At 35.5% G+C, this 14,999-nt stretch overlaps 1 protein-coding gene across 3 annotated transcripts in view; it reads right to left on the bottom strand.

The window, feature by feature from the left end:
- Vps13a (vacuolar protein sorting 13 homolog A) overlaps positions 1-14,999 on the bottom strand; it is a 237,897-nt gene that overhangs the window by 76,000 nt on the left and 146,898 nt on the right. For all 3 annotated transcript variants that reach the window (XM_074052093.1, XM_074052095.1, XM_074052094.1), the window contains exons 43-49: positions 10,902-11,060; positions 10,481-10,736; positions 9,100-9,260; positions 7,160-7,263; positions 3,561-3,843; positions 475-870; positions 104-208 (exon numbers count right to left, since the gene is read on the bottom strand). In XM_074052093.1, the coding sequence (XP_073908194.1) occupies positions 104-208; positions 475-870; positions 3,561-3,843; positions 7,160-7,263; positions 9,100-9,260; positions 10,481-10,736; positions 10,902-11,060 (1,464 nt within the window). The remainder of the gene's footprint in view (positions 1-103; positions 209-474; positions 871-3,560; positions 3,844-7,159; positions 7,264-9,099; positions 9,261-10,480; positions 10,737-10,901; positions 11,061-14,999) is intronic.

Below are 14,999 nucleotides of genomic sequence, written 5' to 3'. Positions count from 1 at the left end.
TCCAGTGAAATTGTTAATGTCAGAGTAACCATGAAGCTTTATGTTACTAAATCCCAACAGGCACATCTTAAATAAAAATTTCTCAAGCACAGGGTTAGCTTACTTGGTACTCCATTTTTAGGCCTTTACATTTAATGGCTCCATGACTACCAACAGTGTCAATTGAAAACTGGTCTGACAACTCACTGTCGGTTACCATAAGTTGAACCTAAGGAAAAAAATTGGAATACATTAAAATTTGGGTAACTTTAAAAAGCTTAAGTTGATAATTTTCCACTTTTTAGCATGAAAAGATATTTTGTTAATGCACTGTGTATTTCTCAACATTAAATGTTCATCTTTTTAACCTCAAACATTTGACAAATGTTATTTGTATCTACTTTCATATTTTATTTTTCAGAGGTCCAAAAATTGAGAAAGGAGAGACAAGGAACTAAATATAAGAGCAAAAGTAAGAAAAACAAGTTACCATACCTTATTGTTATTAAAAAAGTGATTTGGCTGAAAAGAAAAGAGAACTGGCTTTTTATAATCAGGTGGGTGCTTCCGATGGATTCCATCTGCTTTGTACTGTAACATCCGGCCTGTTTTATTGACCATCCAATATGGACTATGAAATGCCACAACAGTCTGACCAGTGTTATAAGTCACATGAATAGCAATATCTAAATCAGTCTTTTCCATTTCTGCAATGCAGGTAAAACTGATGAAACTAATGTCTTGTTGATTAGGTTTTATATGATATTCACTTTTCCAATCATGGTTAAGATAGTCAAGTAATTTTAAATGTAGCCTGGCTTTATCCATCTGTACAGTACAAATTTGAGCTGAATGTCCTTCACTGAGAGTAAAAACTGTATTTTCAATCCCCTGTAATAAAAAAAAATACTTTAAAATGCCTCTGAATAACATACCCCCAAATTCCATTTAATTATTCCAAATGCTACACAAAATGCTTTTGAAAATACCAAGTCAGAAGACTTACATTCAAGTTTTAACTCTGCCAACAGTGTAAAACATTTCTTCTAGATTTGAGAAATTATATTCTTAAAATGATTTAAATAACTGACTTAAAAACTATACCGGCTGGGTGGGGTGGCTCACACCTGGTAAGCTCAGCTACATTCAGGAGCATTGTGGTTTAAGGCTGGCCCTGGCAAAAAATTAGCAAGAACCCATTTCAATCAGTAAGATGGGAATGGTGGTGCCCACCAGTAGTCCCAGCTACAAAGGAGGCCATAGGTAGGAGGATTAATGAGCTAAGGCTGGCCCTGAGCAAAAATGAGACCCTACCTGAAACTAAAACTGGGGGCATAGCTCACGTAGTAGAGCACCTGTCTAGCAAATACCATGCCCTCAGTTCAAACCCCAGTACTGCCCCCCCCCCGGGCAAGACCATGGTGAAGACTAAATAATATAATGTTGAAACTTCACCGGAATTTATAAAACACTGTAATTAGTAAAGCAAAAAATAATCTTAACTACTAGTGATTATAGTTTTGAAAACTGCAAAATAAAAAAAAAGTGGGAGAAAACCAACAGTAATCTGAAAAATGCATTCCCTAATGCTTTCCATTTTTGATTTTGAACAATGCATTCACCCACTTTCAAACGATTTATATTACATCTTATGTATCTCACAAAACTTCACTTCTCTCCACCCACCTTCCATTACCTTAGCTCCTATCTATGTGACCTTTCAGTTTGAGTCTCCTAACCACATTTGCTAACAACTGATCACATCCTTTGGAAACTGGTAGACAGTGTGATCCTGAAACTCATCAAATTAGAAACTATGGGATGCAAACATCAGCAGAACACTGCTTACCTCACCAGTGCTCTAGCATCTCTTCCCGGGCCTTCCTTTACCAGTATCACACAAAAACAGTGCCAGAATAGCTAATCCGAGGGAGGCCACTATGGGCATCCCAGGCATGCACTAAATCCTTCACATAAACTAATCCACTTCTCCCCATATCCAAACCTTGAAAATTTTATTGTTATTCCCAACTTATAAACTACAAAAAAATGCTTAAGAGAAAGAATACACACTGCCTAAAAACATACAGCTTGTAAGGGACAAAGCTAGGATGCAATCTCCAGTCTGACAGCCAGTGTAAACCCTTAGTCGCTATCACAATTTGACACCCATATGGAAAAACTAATGTTCTTAAGCTACAGATATTAACTCCCCCACCCAAAAGTATACCAGAAAAGTGCAAAATATAGTAATTTTCAAAGTATAATAAACCTATAATTAATACACTACAGTGAAGAACCATTTTTTGTCATTTGATAAGCATGGCAAATAGAATATTTACATAAAATCTTTTTTGGGGGAGGGGTTTTGAACTCAGTGCTTCCCACTTGCTAGGCAAGTGCTCTTACCACTTGAGTCACTCAGTTAGCCCTTTTGCCTCTGATTATTTTTGGAGACAGGGTCTTGATTGCTGCCTAAGCTGGCCTATTTTTACACTTCTTGCAGTCCCTCAAATGACAGGCATGAGCCACCACACCCAGGTTTTTTCTTTTAAGATGGGGTCTCTCCCTAACTTTTTTGCCTGGGTTGGCCTTGAACCATGATCCTCCCCTCAGTCTCCCAAGCTAGGATTATAGGAGTCAGTCACTGGCACCTGGTTTCATAAAATTTTAAGACGGAGAGTTTCCTGTTAATAGGAGGGTACCATAATTAACCTTTTAAAACAAAGAGTACTTAATTAAGAGAAAAAGCATTTTATAGTGCATACAATTCTTTTAGAGATTTAGAACTAAATATAATATAAAGTAGCAAGCTTTTACTGTTTAAGCCTAATACTTGAATATTGTTTCAATACTGATTCTCGTATGTTTCAAAAATTAGTATTCATCTTTAAACATGATATAGGACATACACATGCATGAAAAAACTGGATAATATATTTTCTAAAGTAAGTGGTCCTTTGGGTAGTGATTATAGGCACTTTTATTATCTCTACTATCTAAATTTTTATAGGACCATATATTACCTTTGTGAGATTTTTAAATGGCATACCGTATTTGTGATAGTCAGATTTTAAGATAAATTCATGAGAACTATTTTTAACTATCTTTTTAAATCAGAATAAAATTGAAACAATTCCATTTGAAGAATCTTTGTACTATCTCTGCTTTACTACTACTACAACCTTTACTTCAAAACTTCCAGCAGTACTGGAGTTTTTTAAGTCTCATGCTTGCTAGGAAGATGTCCTGCAGTTTAAGCCATGCCCCCAGTGCTTTTTCAGATAGTCTTGTGTTTTGCCCAGGATGGGCCTTGAACTGTGATACTCCTCTCTTCCTATTGCTTAGCTGAGAGTACAGGCATGTACTATGATGCCTGCATTGTTTTTTAAGAGAAGGTCCCACATAAATATTTTCCCTCAGGTTGATACTGAACCACATCTTCCTATCTCCACCTACCACTTAGCTAGGATTACAGGCATGCACCAGCATGCCCAATGTCAAAACATTTTTAATTGTTCATAATTTTAAAAAAACTCAAGCTATACAGTCAAGGACAAGACAATGAAATTCCAGAATACCTCTACATAATAAGCAATTTTGTAAGGAAGAAGATTTCGGAGTAGGATGGGTGGCCACAAGTGCATTATGTATGGTAAATCCCACCCATCTTCTGAATACACTGACAGAGATGTCAAGTTGTCTGGCTCTGGGACGATATTAATGTAAAATGATCTCTTAGAAGGGGTCAGAGATCGGCATCGCCTCTTTAGAAAAGTTCCCTCATTTTGGATCATTTCTTCAAAGTCAATTTCTTCACACATTTGGTAGTCCTCATCGATTGGCTTCAGAAAAAGAAATGAACTGCATAAAAGATGAAACAATACACTTTAAAATGCTTTGCTTCAGAAGAGTGAAATTATTATTTTCATGACACCATAATAAATTTAAGTTTTTTCATATATATTTTTCGAGCAGTTATTTGAATAGACAGTTATTTGACTTTTAAGAAGAAGTCAGTTTTGTTACACACTTACATTTTAAAGTACATTTCCGAGACACTAACTGGCTTTTACAGAAGGTCTACAATCCCACTAACCACCTGTGCTAAGCAGACCATGTGACCATGTGCTTTGTACACAAAACTGAAGAAAGCTGGCTTCTCTGGATACATGGTCCCAACAAGAAGTAAATACCACGACTGAGCTCATGAAGGAAATATATTAGCATTGGAAAAATAATCACCAGCTTTCTAAAGTTAATCAAATGAAAGCTTTCAATAGATATTTTATTGAAATGTGAGGTACAGATGCCAAGAAGTGGGAATAAGAAAATGGTGATTAAAAAACTATCACATAACTTTTCATTATATTTGAGTATCACATTTTTTACTTACATTTCAACAATATTTGATTATTTATTTATTTATTTTGGCAGGATAGAGGTTTGAACTCACAGCCTTTCACCTGTTGGGCAAGTGCTCTACCACTTGAGCCACACACATGCCCATAGTTTTTGCTTTAGTTATTTTTTGAATATGGTCTCATGGTTTTTGCCTGGGGCTGGCCTAGGACCATGATCCTTCTACCTATGCATCCCCTGGAGCTGTGATTTACAGGTGCAAGACATGCCTTGCTTATTGAGATGGGGTCTCACTAACTTTGTGGCCCGAGGCGATCTCAAATCATAATCTTCCCAACCGAACCTGGAATTACAGGCATGCATCATCATGTCTGGCTCTACAGTATTTTGGGGTGGGGGATAACTGAGGTTCGAAGCAGGGTCCGGTGCAAGTGTTCTACCTCCAACTGTACTGAACATGAATACCTGAGTTTTTCGTTTTGTTTTGTTTTTTGGGGTGGAGCAGTACTGGGGTGTGAGCTCAGGACCTCATATGTGCTAGACAGATACTGTACCACATAAGCCAAGTCTTCAGCTCTAACTCCCACCTCCTCTAGGAGTCACACATTGATCTTTGTTTTTCATAGTTTTGGGTAACTATAACACTTTTGTACCTATCTCAACCCACTGTTTCCTATCTCATAAATTTAAATACTGTTATCAATCTCTCAGTAACAATGACCAAATCTAATTTTGGTATCCTACAGTGCCTCATTCACAAGGAAACACTTGATAAATATTTGTTAAATTAATTAAATTTAAGAATCAACATATTCAGGTCTGTGGATGTAGCTCAGTGTTACAGCACTTGCCTAGAATGTACCAGGTCCTGGGTTTATCCCCAGGACCATCAAAAAAAGTGTAAACAGTGTGGTAAAATTCTATAGAGAAAGATAAGCATATGTTCATTTAAGACCTTATATTTTAAATATTAAGTATATCATGAACATTGGATTAATGCAAAATCCTAGCTGGTTGTCACTAATAATTCTAATTAGGATAGATTTTCTATCATGTAATGAATTAATATTTATCCTGAACAAAAAAGTATAAAGTATACTCTATTATAGAGAGTCACAAAATATATAGCAAATATTAAATGAAAAGCAGAAAGCAATTACTATTATCCAAGGATACAATGAAAGTTCCTCTCAGATTTTTCTGAGGAGGAGCAGTACTGGGGTTTTGAACTCAGGTGCTCTACCAATTGAGCCACACCCCAAGTCCTTTTTTGTTGTAGTTATTTTTTAGATAGGGTCCTCCATCTTTTACTTGGGCTGGGGCAGGTCTCAGACTGTGATCCTCTTAACTACACCTACCACATAGCTGGGGTTACAGAACTGTCCCACCAAACCCAGTTTTTTTGTTGATTTGCAGGTCTCATTAGCTTTTTGCTTAGGTTGGCTTCAAAAGGTGATTCTTCCAATCTCTGCCTCCCAAACAGCTGGGATTGTAGGCATGAGCAACCATGCCAAGCCTTTACAAAACTTTTTAAATGTATCTTTTATGCTACCTTTTGTGTTGTGTGTGTGTGTGTGTGTGTGTGTGTGTGTGTGTGTGTGTGTGTGTAGTTCTGGGGCTTGAACTCAGGGTCTACACCTTGAGCCATTCCACCAGCCCTTTTTTGTGAAGGGTCTTTTCAAGATAGGGTCTCGTGGAACTATTTGCCAGGGCTAGCTTTGAACCAGATCCTCTTGATCTCTGCCATCTGAATAGCTAGGATTACAGGCATGAGGTGGGTGCCCAGCTTCATGCTATCTTTAATGTAGACTTATAACCAACCCCAAATCCTCAAGAGAACAAGGTCAGATATTGTAAACTATTTTGTCACTGTTTTCTCAACAAGAAGTTCTGTTGCTTCAGCACACTTGAGTTAAACAGTGAAACAATTCTAAGGACTCGTGTGCCTGCCACGTGAAAGTGCTCTGTCCAACAGCTAGATTGCACTCTAAGCGTCAGGAGTCCCATCCTAAACGTTCTGGCGTAGTTCAGAGTGAACAGGCCAAGGGGACAGCTTACAACTGCTTGTGTCTTTGCTTTATTCCTTCTGGAGCATGGGTGTGAATACCCACTTCTAGTGTGTGCTTTGAAATGGAATTTAAATAAACTATCATGCTTAACTCTACAACTTTTATTCTCCAGTAAGTTCAATATCCATAAAAAAGGGATTATTTTCAATTCCAGCTTAAATATCCTAAACATATTTATTATGATATTAAATCTATAATTAAGTTTGTCATCTTATTGTTAATTTTTCTTAAAATAAAATATTTTATACTAAGTTTAACCTAATTACTTTAAACATTTAAGATAAGGTATTTATATTACAACTCTATGCCTGTGTTCAGGCAGATAAATATGTACATTAATATTATACTTTGTTTCCCAAATGGATTCCAAAAAAACCCTAAAAATCACTTAATATGAATCCAGAAATCACCCATCATGTTCTATTAGACATATTTATAATTCATGAACATAAAACCATGGTTATGATGGCTATATTGCAAGCATATAGTCAGTGTATTTACTAGTAAAACCACAAATAATTTACATGGTATAAATGAAATACATTAAATAATATTTTTTTTTGAAAAGAACTAAGAGCCTTGGAACCTGAATAAGTTAGATGAGCTATTTTACAAGGTAGATTTGATCAATACTTGATTTAAAGAAATATAACTATATTGTATCTTTATGTATAAAGATATACATGCTATATAGAATCTGAAACTAAAAATTCCATGAAAGTTTAGAGTAAACAAACAAAAAAAATCACCGGTAGGATGCTAATGGTATGTTGAACTCATTATCAGGTGAAGCAATTCCCAATAAGGCGTCTCCTTCATAAACAGAGATTGGGACTGAAAAGTGATTTCTAATCTGGGAAAGAAAAACAAATGATATATTAATATTATTAACCTAAGAATCTAAAGACATTTTAAAAATATGTCCACCCAAATACACTAACAAAGACATAGTTCCCTATCTATTAAATCAATTGACGCTGCAGTTAAAAACTTTTCCAAAAGACATTAAAACTCTAGAATGTAATTCCTCATGAACATAAATGCAAAAAATTCTAAACATAATTTTAGCAAATCAAATCTAACATGCTCTTGGAATTTAATATTTCATGCTCAAGAGAAGCTTATCCTAGGAATAGAGTTAACATTTTAAAATCAATATAATTCATCATAATAATCTTTTAAAATCCTCCAGTAAACAAAAAGGAAAAGAAAAAAAAAAACACATCCAAGCTGGAAGGGATGTATTTTCAGATATCTTCTCGTCCACATCAATAAAACTGTAAGTCTATTAGAACAAATATGCGAGTCTAGTAAGGCTGAACAACATAGGTTAATATAAATATAGTCTGTACTTCTAAATGCTAGTCATAGATGATCAGAAATTAAAACTTAATAACAAGCCAATTTTATCAAAAGTTTTGATAAAAATCGATAACCTGATTCTAAAATGGAAACTGAAATAGGATGTACAATAGCAAAAAGAACTTTGGAAAAGAATAAAGTGGGACAAATTGTACTAGCTGATTTTAAGACTTAGATTAAGGTAGTATCAAGACAGTGTGATACTGGATAAAGATAAACAGGGCAATGAAAGAGAATACAGAGTTCGGACATAAACCATCAATATACATGGCCAACTGATATTTGCCAAAACTCTCAAAGCAATTGAGTGGGAAAAGATAATTTGGGTTGGAACAGCTGGAAAGTCATATAGAAAAACTGAACTTTTATATTTTAACTCTCAACATATACAAAGATTTACTCAAAATGAAAATGTGGTAATATCTCCATATAATGGATTACTTCTCAGAAACCTACAAAACTGCATGTAACAACACTGAAACACAGAGTTGACACATACAAAATTTTGCTGAGTGAAAGAAACCAAATTCTATTGTATATTCCATGACATTTATATAAAATGCAACACTGTGTTTGTAACTAATGTGTACAGTGAGAAAAGATCAATGGATGATTACAAATGGGGAAGTATGGAGAGAGAGAGGTTTTCTGAATAATAAATGTTCATTATTTTGACTTCTATTAAAGTTTTGTAAGTGTAATTTTCTGTCAAATCAACTTTAACTATACCCAGTTTCTCATATATACCTCAATAAACCTGTTTTTTCTCTAATTAAAAAATTGCTTTTTTTTTTTTGCAGTACTGGGGCTTGAACCCAGGGCCTTCACCTTGAACCACTCCATCAGCCCTATTTTTGTGAAGGATTTTTTAGATAGGGTCTTATGAACTATTGCCTAGGCTGGCTTTGAACCGTGATCCTCCTGATCTCTGCCTCCTAAGTAACTAGGATTACAGGCATATAATCCTAAACTACTGGCACCCGGCTAAAAAAATCTCTAAATAAAAAGAAAGGATACATGCACATTATAAAGACCTAAATGAAATAATGATCACTATTTTTTCTTTTACAAAATAGTGCTCAAAATTATTTTATAAAGCAGTACAATAAGAAATTATTGGACTGAAATAATTTTTCAAAAAATTGTACTGACTGAAATTCTTCCACTAATCTGATTACAGTAGTGCAGCTACTAATGGTAAGACTCTCTTGATACTAGCTGTATTTCTATAAGAGTTTATAGTCTTTTGCCAATCATTCACATTAATTTTTTTATTAATACACAGATATGCATAATAGGACTTCCTCCAGAATTAGTCATTTCATACCTGCACTGGTGAGCGGATTGTTACCTTCTTACTTCCTTCCACTGTATCAATTTGACAAACAACAGATCTTTCAACTCCAGATTCTCTGTGTCTTACAGTGTATAAACGCCGTCCCACTTTTGTTAAAGGTATCTTATCAGCAGTAGAGTGGTTAACAGGTGCTAAATTAAATACAGATGTTTGCAAGTTTTTATTATAGTTCACTATTTATTAATTTTAAATATTAAACAACAAAATATCAGTCACTGAAGTCTTTGGATATAATCTATCTATATATAAAGGAGTATTTTAAGAAGTCACCACTTACTTTTACAACACTCATTTAAAACCTTCAACATTTTACCCCTCCAAAAATGTTTTTAATTAAAAAAAAAATCTCCTTCAAGTTAACCCAAAACAATAGCAAATCTTTTAAGAGTAATGGAGTTTTAAGAATTACTATGAAATTAAAGGAGAATGATCTACAGTTTGCTGTCATAATAATCAGAGCCTAACACCTTCAAAGAGATATTGGCGAATACCAAGCTAACAATACTTTTTCAGTTTTGAATTTTTCCAACTACTTGTATCATTTTAAAAATATATCTCGGGTTTGATTAAGCAAAATTTTATAGATATTTACCTAATATATCTAAAATATTTACCTAAAATTATTATATGCATAAATTTCACCCCATCCATAAAAATGTTAGTTCAAAAACAAATACAGGTAAAATTGATAAGAACAATGCCCTGATGACATCTGAAACACCTGTAAGCATTATTTTCTAACTAGCTATATACTAGTTTGCCTTTCCCCAATGTCTAGTTAGCCTTTCAAATGATGCCCTCTTCAATAACTACTTAAATGTCAAGAGTATCAAAGAATGGTATGGCTAAGGACTTGAGACTATTTATCATAATGACTAGACATTATGAAAATTTAAGAATCCATATACATTTACCTCCCATAAAAATGAAAAGTTTATGGGAAGCAGCAAAGACAAAGAAAAAAAGTCTTCCATTTCGACAGGCAGACTATGAAAAACCACTTACAAATCCCCAAAGAACAGAAATACACCATTTGTATGAATTCAAACAAACAAAATTCATTCAGCAACAAAACTGGTGAATACCTACCAAGATACATATGTGATCTGTAAAAGAGGTGTCAGATCTAACATTTTTTCTCCCCACAACAAAGCAGTTAATTACCATGCTCTAAACAATACATTGAGCAAGTAAAGTCAGAAACTGGAATACAAACATTTAGTGACAAAAGGAATAAAAACGCTACAAAAGGGAAAAAAAAAAATACTCCAGATGTTGGTTTAAAAAAAAAAAACCATGAAAATGTAATTGAAAATAAAGCCTCAGGAAAGAAATGAAGCATATTACTTACTAAGAAGAATGAAGAAGAGTTTGCTGCTTAGGCTGGTCATCGCATTGAAATGGTCATTGTCTTTAGTTCGTACATAATCCATACTCAAACTCTCCTCATTTTTCAGTGTATATGATTTTGCCATAGGAACGTTGAGTACAGTAAAAGAATCACTTGGTGAAACAGAGACTGTAAGTCCCAGAGAATTTAAAATCATAAATGGTGCTACATCCCTTATGAATACAGGTGAAGATCCAGTAGCAGCCTCTGTAAAGGCCTAATAAGAGAGAGTTTTCTTAAACAAAACATGGAAAACTAAATGGTATACAGAACATTAAGGGACATGAAACAAATAACTAAGTTAATAAAACATTCATCTGATAAAAGGGTCTACATTTAGATTAGTAGCTCCACATTTTAATTTTCAAATATTATTTCTTACCTTGACCAAATTATTTAACATTACGAGGCCACATTTAGACAGTGTAATGTTTAATTGGTCTTTTGAATAGAAACTGATGACAGTTTTATATTCTGGTACTTTGTAGTTTTCTTCCTCAGTATCTGACTCAACGATGGCCTTTTTTGCTTTCTTTTTCATCTACAATGGTAAATTATAGACATATAAGAGAAGAATCTTCTTCTGGGAACATAGTATTAACTCATTCTATAAAATAAAATCAAACTTTAGGCAAATCCCAAAAATACCAGTAGAGAAAGTGACAAATTTTATGTGTTCTGGAACTTACTGAAATTACTTGGATATGCCAAATGGGGTCACATAGAACAAGGGCAAGTATAAAAGAAATTTTTTCTCATTCCCATTGATGTGATAGAAAATCCCTAAAATTACTAAGCTTAAGTGGCATCTGAAAACAAATCAAAAGCACCTACTTCATAGCAAAATAGCCAAGAAAAGTAAATTAGCTTGTTGGTCATAAAGGGCAGAAACTTTTAGGCCAAAGTGGTAGAACACAAGTAAGTCCAGGACTTGAAAGAATCAATACCATTTACTTCTTTTTATGATTCATAGACCCACTGTCCATCTATATTCTGACCTATAAAAACCACCAGAGAGAGGAGGGTCCAAGATGCCAAGTAGGGCACAGAAGCAGACAGAGTGAGCTCCATAAATCAAAAATCTTGCTGAGACACTGGAGCCACACTTGGAGGAAATAAAATACCAAGAAGAATCAAAACTTTGACACCCTGAACCCCTAGCCCGTACAAAGTTTCTCCACGCCACGTTACACTGAGAAACCAGGAGGGCTCCTGCACCACCAGACACCAGCTCCAAACCTGCTTGGGAGACATCCAGCATACCAACAGGTGAGCACCAAGTGTCATGCAGTATTCCTCTAGCTACCCATGGGATAAAGCAGCATAGCCCCCTGGGGAAACTGACCTCCTCCCCCCTGCAAAAACACAAAACAAAACAAAAAAATGAACAATAAACAAAGAACTGAAAACTAACACACAGCAGAGGGGGCGGGGTGCTGTAAGGGCACCAGAGAAGTGGGGAGAAGCCCAGAGCTGATCTCTGCTCGAACGTTCAGTAAACAAAGGCTGGAAAGGCAGTTGGGCCAACAGCAGACCTGTGAAGTGGCTGCCTGAAACACAGCAGTAGTGGTCCATAAAGTTCATCTCCTGAGCCAGTGAGCAACATGCAAAGTCAAATGACACTGCAAAACTGAAAAACAATCAGCAAACCATCACAACATGCTGACAGCAGGGGCCAGCTGATGGATCACTGACCTTGCCCCAGAGAAAGGGGGCAAGGCACAGAAAAAAGCCCCCAGTAAACCAGCACAGCAAAAACCCAACTCCAAAGCAGGACAGCTGGTAAGCTACAGAGCTGATCTCTAGAACCTGAGGACAAGCCACATCTCACTGAGGGAATAGCTGACTAAGCAGCTGCCACTGAAAGACAGGGAAAAAAACTGGCGAGACTACGACAGAGCTTCTGCTTAAATACCAACACCAGGACTGGATGCTAAAAGAGTTAACACCAGAACAACTAAGACTGAAATTCTATTGTTTCTGAACCTGGAGTTTTTCGCACAAGTGTGTGCGTGTGTGTGTGTGTGTGTCTTGTTTCTTATTTGTTTGTATTTGTTCATCTCTCCCCATTTTTCCCCCCTCTGGTTGTTCTGTTAGTTTTACAATTGTGAGTTAGTTAATACTAGTTAAATTACACCCAGACCAGGAACAGAAATAGCATACATACACTAAGCTAAAAATCCAATACACCCACAAAACAAAATTTAACTAAGGGAAAGAAAACAGATGACTGAAACCACAAATAGTCTATTAAGAACATAGTTATACAGTACCAAGTGGAGCGATGGGAAGATGAAAAAGGGATGGAAACCATTCTCCCCCCAAAATAATTTAAAACAGGATTCAGAGGCAAATGAAGAAAATGGATACCCAGTTCTAGACTCCAACAAAACAAAATTAATGATGCCAAGGAACCCAGCGATGCCAACAAGAACAACCTCAAAGAAGAAATCCTGCAAGTAATCACTGAGAATTTCATGGAGCTGTTACTAGACATGGTCAACCAAAACATACAAGAGGCACTCAAGAAATTCTAAGACACCAAAAATACGAGAAGAAACAGAAACAAATAAATGAACTCATAGGAGCCCTAAATAAACACCAAAGTGAAACAGAGAACATTATAAATAGAGAGATAAATGAATTAAAGATGAAAATTGACAATATTAAAGAGGAAGTGACCCATGATATGGAAAACCTCAGAAAAAAAGAATGAAACTGAAATACAAAACACAATGGAAGGCCACTCCAGCAGACTAGAACAAGACAACAACAGAATCTCAGAACTTGAAGAAAAAATGGAAATTAAAGGAAAAACTGAAGAGCTATTAGTCAAACAACTCAAAACCTGTGAAAGGAATATGTAAGAACTCACCAAATCCATCAAAACACCAAATATGAGAATCATGGGCATTGAAGAAGGAGAACAGGTCCAAGCAAAAGGGATTCATAATATATTCAACAAACTAATAACAGAAAATTTCCCAAATCTAGAGAAAGCTATGCCCATTCAGGTACAGGAAGCCTCCTGGACACCAAACAGACTTGACCAAAATAGAACTACCCCACGGCATATTATCATTAAAACAACAAGCACAGAGAATAGAGAAAGAATATTGAAGGCTATAAGAGAGAAAAACAAATAACATACAAAGGTAAACCCATCAAAATCACAGCAGATTTCTCAACAGAAACCTTAAAAGCAAGAAGAGTATGGAGAAAATGTGGTATTTATACATAATGGAATTTTACTCAGCCATGAGGAAGAATGAAATCTTATCATTCACAAGTAAACAGATGGAACTGGAGAACATCATCTGAAGTGAGGTTAACCAGGCTCAGAAGACCAAAAATTGTATGTTCTCCCTCATATGCAGACTTTAGATCTAGGGCAAATGCAGCAATGTTATTGGACTTGGGTCACACGCTAAGAGGAGAGCACATACAGGAGGAATGGGGATAGGTAGGGAACCCAAAACTTCAAAGTGTTTGATGTCCTCACTACAGAGGAGCTAATACAGTAATCTTAAAATGACAGGTCAATATGGGAAGGTGACCAGGAACTAGTGAAGAGGTCAGGTAGAGATGAATCAATTCAGGTTGTAATACACTTGTGCATGGAAGCAATCCTAGCAAACTCTCTGTATAGCTATCCTTATCTCAACTAGAAAAAAATGCTATGCTTTCTTATTATTGCTTATGTCTACTCTTCAACAAAATTAGAGAAAAGGGCAGAACAGGTTCTTCCTGGAAGCAAGGGGTGGGGGAGAGGGAAGGGGAAGGGGGGATTAATGAAAAAAAAAAAAAAAAAAGAAAAAAGAAACTACCAAAGAGATTTCTTTATCCAAATCCTTCATCTGAAATATCCAGAAGATTAAATTAAATGATTAACACAAGGTGAAAATGCCAAGCTAACCACCTTTGTCATTTCTTTAATTGACTTTAAGCCCCTAAATATTTGTCTGTAGTTGACTCAGTAATTATGAGACAGAAAACATTAGTAATCCTGTAATTTCTTGCTTCAGAAGCATAATTTCATCCATCTAAAGACCCTGATTCTCATGATTTCATAAATTTACAATATATTTTAAGCAAATAATAATGTATATTCTTTTCTCAAGAGACAGACTGAAAGACAACTGGATAGATAAGATATTCCTTTAAGAGGACAACGAAAATTCAGATTAGATCATTACCTAGAAGAAAATTCAATCCCCAGTACTAAAGGGGGGAAAAAAAACCAAAACAATGACAGAGGCATTGAAACAGTAATTATGAGTGGGTACTCCCAGTTCGAATTGCATCCATCTCTTCTACCTTATAGCTCTTCTTACTTTAGGAAAGTTCATTAACATTTCTGGTCTTAAGTCATTTCATATGATCAAATGTGGATTAAAACTGTTATCTTGCCAGGAGCTGGTGGCTCATATCTGTAATTCTAGCTACTTGGGAGGCTAAGATAAAAAGATCATGTTTCCAG

This window comes from Castor canadensis, chromosome 13 (genome assembly GCF_047511655.1).
Source record: "Castor canadensis chromosome 13, mCasCan1.hap1v2, whole genome shotgun sequence".
Taxonomy (NCBI): Eukaryota; Metazoa; Chordata; class Mammalia; order Rodentia; family Castoridae; genus Castor; species Castor canadensis.
The sequence above is the reverse complement of the archived record's forward strand: the minus strand, read 5'-3'. Positions and strand labels throughout refer to the sequence as shown.